The sequence below is a fragment of the Botrytis fragariae genome (genome assembly GCF_013461495.1).
Source record: "Botrytis fragariae strain BVB16 chromosome Unknown tig00000112, whole genome shotgun sequence".
Taxonomy (NCBI): Eukaryota; Fungi; Ascomycota; class Leotiomycetes; order Helotiales; family Sclerotiniaceae; genus Botrytis; species Botrytis fragariae.
In genome coordinates, this window is record NW_023500997.1 from 928,090 (window position 1) to 933,820 (window position 5,731).

Below are 5,731 nucleotides of genomic sequence, written 5' to 3' on the forward strand. Positions count from 1 at the left end.
ATGCAGAACTTAGATGAAGCATCAAAGCGAACAGCAAGGTCGAGGACGCCGACTGCGTGTATACAGTGTCAAAAGAGAAAGCAAAAATGTAGTAGGGAACAACCGTGTAGGCATTGTTTGAGGAGATTTCCTGAAGTGGAATGTATCTATAGCTTTGAAGGGTAAGTTCTCCATCACTCTTATATGAAAGCTACTAACATGTCACTTTCCAAAGAAAGCATAGTATGGTGCCACCGTCCCCAAATAGGTTATCTGTACCCGATGACACCCCTGCGTCTTTCTATGCAGATCAAGAAACCTTGGCGGGTCGACTTTCTTCCATTCCTTCCTCACAAAACTACTCGAGCACAGTATTGAACGAAGCACATCATCAAGTATCTGAACAAAATTCACGAGAAGAGAATATGAGCTATATGCCCACGTTCGATATCACGAACTCGGATCCATTCAGGTACAATCATCCTTACCAGGAAGCTTTGAGCACTGCAATACCTGCCTCTGTAATTGGATCATACGGCGAGCAAGAAATGGACCCAAATGAATTGGATTTCCGACCTGTACCACAAGTTCCGACAAATACACCAGACCAAATTCCATTCTACGATTATATGAATGGTCCGCATATAGAGACAGAAAGCTGGAACCATTCTTCCAATTTGAGTACAAATTCAGGAATGGTCGATTTACAGAATATCGATCAATCATATTTCATTCCACTTCCAACGCAGACCACAAGTTCTCAGCCATTTGATATCAATGGGTCTCCTGCGTTTCACCAAGGGTTTGGGAATAATGAAATGACAAATTTGACCAATCCGCCGGATACTTCGTTCTCGCCTGGAACGCCAGATCGTCAAAATCCAGATTATGGAGCAACGGATGGATATTCGGGATCGTACTACTAGCTACTAGAGATTGAGAATTAGGAGATTGGCAGTATTTTAATATGTCTAAGCCTTCCATGGTTCAGGTACGACATGGTTTTGAGCGAAGTAAATCAGAAGCAACTTCTACGTGTGGGTTTCATGCCGACGAAATCGAAACGCTACTGCCTGCTCGAATCTTCTCCTGTCTGGTCATCCAAAGACAGAAATATCGATAAGTGTTTTCAATAGCCCGAAGTGTAGCTCAGTAATTAGGAGTCCTGGATTCTGATTCTATCTTGAATATTCAAATGTTTTGAATTTTTGAATCCGTACTGAATACTCAAAACTTTTATAAATTTCTATCCACTCTGCCAGTCCGGCTTACCGCATTTCCTGACACCACACTAATCACCTTCATTTTGACATACATCGGCTACAAGCTCAGGATAGAGGCTTGTGACGTCTCCAAAGTCGGAAGTCTTTCTATGGTCTCAGGAGGGGGCAATAAGATACCAAATATCAAAGGCCGCCGAGAATTATCATTACTGAGCCTTGCACGACTACCAACATCTTTATTGCAACATTCCTGGCGAACCATCAAGTTATGCAAATACTCGAATAGCTTTCTCAATTATGCTCATCACTTGATCCAGCACATTGTTCATTTGGTATCGCGTTGCATCAGACACACATAGAGATATCCGTTATCGAACGCGTTCGATCTTTTTGAAAGAGAAATAAGGGAAGGGCAAACTCTCATCGCATGACAGACCTGGATCATCATAAATTCTTCTTCAAATATCCGTCAACATCCAGAGTGAGACGCACAGTCCTTAGATTTTTCTTCTATGATAGCGGCTAAAGCAAGGAGTTTGGAGCGGAAACTTGGGATAAGATGACGTAGATTACTGTCAAACTGCTATCTTTGATAAAGTAGAAATTTTGTTCAACTCATATCCTTCCTTTGATGTACGGCCGTGATGCGTTTTTCCCTGCGATGAGTTTCTATCCATGCAAAATATTCTAGCTCCTCTTCTCGCTACCATTTATTTCCTCATCTTCTGCCTCTAATAATCTTAGACATGAGCTCATGATACACCTTGTATAAACTTGGAGGATTTCTCTTTCGCTGGAAATTCAAAGACGAACTATCTAGACGTGCAACAATACATTCCTTGCGGGAATCTAAAGAGCTCGATGGGCTGATAGTAGTAACCTATCCTGGAATCGGCTCCGACGTCTCTGTCCTCGCGAGAAGGTGGATGAGAGTGACGACAGCGATTCGTTTGAGCTATTCTATCCTCTTGCTGAATAGAAACTTTATCCTCTTCATAATTTCAAATATGAAGCTTTTCCAGGAAGCAGTTCTGTACATAATGTTTTGATGGAATGAGAAAGTATCGCCAGTTTCTTCCTCCAAAAGTGAAACTCTGACATGCAACAAAACATCTTTTCCGGGACGAGGGGTAACTATCGATCGGAATAAAGTGCAGGGAAAAATTTAGTGAAGTCTGAAGTGAATACTACTAACCGTACCTGCTTACCTACCTCTACAAAATCTCAAAAGATAAACAACAATATCAACTCAATCTGGCCCTCTTCACAGAAAGCAATACAACCTCGTTGATCGACCAAAATCTCAAAAAATGAAGCTTTTCATTCTGGTAAAAAGGCTGACTTTGGGGAAGTATCGTGAGATCTAAATTTTGTAGATATGCAACAAAACTTCTTTTTGTAAGGATGAACGAGAATCTATTGGCTGGAGGCCAAGTGAATAATGAGACTGAGAGGCGAAGCTTGCTGCTGGAGAATATAAGTGGTGGGGGACGACGAGGTGACTTCCAACTTTTAAATGTTTGATAATTGAGAGGTGTGAATTTGAAAATTGATCTGCTATTGAACCTAGATCCATGAGGATAGGAATTGAAGCTTTTCGTTTTGGTAGAAAGCTGGATTGGGGCAAGTATCGTGAGATCTTACTTTTATAGATATGCAACAAAACTTTTCAAAGAGGATGAGCGCATGACTTTGTATTGGTCGGCAGAGAAGTGAATGTTGGATATATAGATGTATGTGTTAGTGAAGTTTGGTATAGGAGAGCGTCTTGATACCAGATCCCAATATCTCAAGGAAGCTCAAAGTTGTTCTCCTCATGAATAGAGATTTAGAGATAACAGACAAACAGGATTGAAGCTTTTCGTTTTGGTGGGAAGCCTTCTTTTGGTGGTTATCGTGAGATCTGACTTTTGTAGATATGCAACAAAACTTTTTGAAGGGAATGAGCGCATGGTTTGTATTGGTTGGCAGAGAATTAAAGCTTGGATATATATGAAGTGAATTTTGGTGTGAGGGCGACAAGATATCAAAACCCAATCTCTATGGAAGGAAGCTCAAACTTGTTCTCCTCATCGATAGAGAATTCAAGGCAATGGGGAAATAGAATTGAAGCTTTTCGTTTTGATGGGAACGCCTCTTTTTGGAAACTATCGCGAGATCTGACTTTTGTAGATATGCAACAAAACTTCTCGAGGATGAATCAAGACGAGGTTGGGCGGTGAGGAACTGACGTCAGGCGAAATAAGTTCTGGTGGAGGAGTCGAGTGAGTTATGAGCCTTGAGGAATATAGATGGAAATGAAGTCAAGCAATCTATATCGACGGCTTCAACGAACTCCAAAGTTATTCTCCTCATCAAGTGATATTTAGAAGACGAAAGATGAAGCTTTTAATTTTTCTGTAGAGCCTCAAAATCTCAAGTATTGTGAGATCTATATTTTGTAGATGTGCAACAATTTTTTTTGATACAGTGATTAGGAGATAGCAGATACCGATAGCAAGTGAATATGGGGTACGTGAGATCAGACGAGAGCGGTAGTGATCCCATCGAACTTTGTATTTGTACGGCTCAAGGATTTCAAAGTTGGTCTCCTCATGATTAGGAATTTGGGAAGAAAAATTGAAGCTTTTATTTTGGGTGTGAGATGAAATTTGAGGATATTCCGAGATCTATAATATTGAGATATGCAACAAAACTTTCTTGTGCTGAGTCCATTGCGTATGAGTGGATGAAGATAAGGATGAAGGAAGATAAGAATGCGATGAGTGTGCGAAGCGTGTTCGAGTGAATTTGGGGTGGAGTTTGAGTGAAGGAGAGAGATTCGGCTGTGCTTAGGCGAGTCGAGGGAATGGTTGAGTGGGACGAAAGAAGGCGCTTGCAAAAGAGATCTTTGGTATTTGAATGATGTACTTGTAAACTCTCCTGTAGTAAGAAACATTTGACTCACGAGAAATGTAGGACGGAATAGTAAGATACAAAGATGAAGTTGCAAACGTGTTGGGTCAATTTCTTGACTCCATGGCTCGTTGGGATTGAGGGGACAAGACCCTTGTTGCTGTGTAGAATAAGCTGAATTGCGATGCCTTAGAGTATATTTCGAGCTATATGTGTCAAATTTTCCATCTGTTTGGGGCATTTCACATCCAATGTTTATTCCAGAATTACTCCTCCATCAAGAGGCAAACCCTTCTTCAATAGCCATCGGTAAGTCTCCGGTACGTATTTCTCCAATAGCTCCAATGATTGTGTGATACTCATTGGGAAGATAGTCAATCCCAGAATCAAAAACCTCGCGCCATCCATATTCATAAATTCGAGGGATGTTCCGATTCTCACACGATCCCGCAAATAGCTCGAATCTTCGAAGGCATTCACCCAGCTCGCGGTTCATCTTGGTAAAAGCTTCGCATCCCTTTCCACAGTCATAAACGCCCCGAGTGAAAGTTTCCAGTATTAAGAATAGCACAGAAAGCGTAGAGAAGATAATTGACGTCCTGACGTTGCCTCAGTCTCGTCTATCTTCGACGAACAGTGTAGTATAGGAATTGCTGAGAGTATACAATCGATTCTGAATGCTGTTATGTATATCGTCTAGTTCGTCTTCCTCGGGCTTTCACTGTTTTGTTATTCCCGTCAGTGGGATCCGAATCTGGTCCATGATGCGCAATGATCATCGAGTTGGCTACCTCTCAGACATTGTTCTAGATGTTGATGCATATCATTACATCTCCTGTCGATCGAATACCGGATCTCCACTTTTCCATAACTCTATGACCTGCATATATTTTGACATGTCAAATGCGGGAATTAAATCATAGATCTTGAACAGAGTCTGCAGATAATTCGACATTCGTTTGGTGAGGCTTGTGATTACAACTTCATCTGCAAATGATTTGACAGTATTAGCTATCACTCAAGCTTGACAGGTGAGGCAAAACTTCCTATCGCAAGAGTCAGTTAGCAAACAAATAACATGAATCAACAATTTGATCGACAAAAGAGGAGTGCGTCCGTGAGTTAACTTAACCCTTCATCTCGAGATGCGGAACCCGAATTAAGAAGAGTGGCGGAGTCGTTGACTGAGATAGATAAGCAACTCAATGGCCAATAAGTAAATCGGATTCTTCACGGCAAGAGAGATCTATTTTCAATGCGCCCCTTATCAGCTCAGCAAAAGAATGGAATGCAGGATATGAGGGTTTGCCTTTCGTTTGTTTTAATTATCACGTCAAGCCTCACACGGCAGCGGCGCATGTGTTGCACGTCGTATTATATAATCATCATGCATTACCTAAGAAAGCCTTCTATCTGCTTAATTCCTTATCTCTACACATGCATCTTCGCAGAGTTCGACAAATTCTCAACATATTGTTTAATTTGGGCTCTACACTATTCGAAATTTCTGAGCATTGCGCGATGCAATGTTCATTATCTCGTGTCCTGTCATTGATCATCGTTTTCGTGTCATTCTGGTCGCGTTTTGCCAATCTCAATCATCCAATCGACATTCACAAACACGATATTTGCCA

At 41.2% G+C, this 5,731-nt stretch overlaps 1 protein-coding gene across 1 annotated transcript; it reads left to right on the forward strand.

The window, feature by feature from the left end:
- On the forward strand, positions 1-905 carry Bfra_007854 (putative transcription factor cys6 protein; the record flags this gene model as incomplete). Its single annotated transcript, XM_037338222.1, has 2 exons — positions 1-161; positions 215-905. The coding sequence occupies 2 exons, from the start codon at positions 1-3 to the stop codon at positions 903-905; spliced, it is 852 nt and encodes a 283-aa protein (XP_037190285.1).
- Positions 906-5,731: the final 4,826 nt, after the last annotated feature.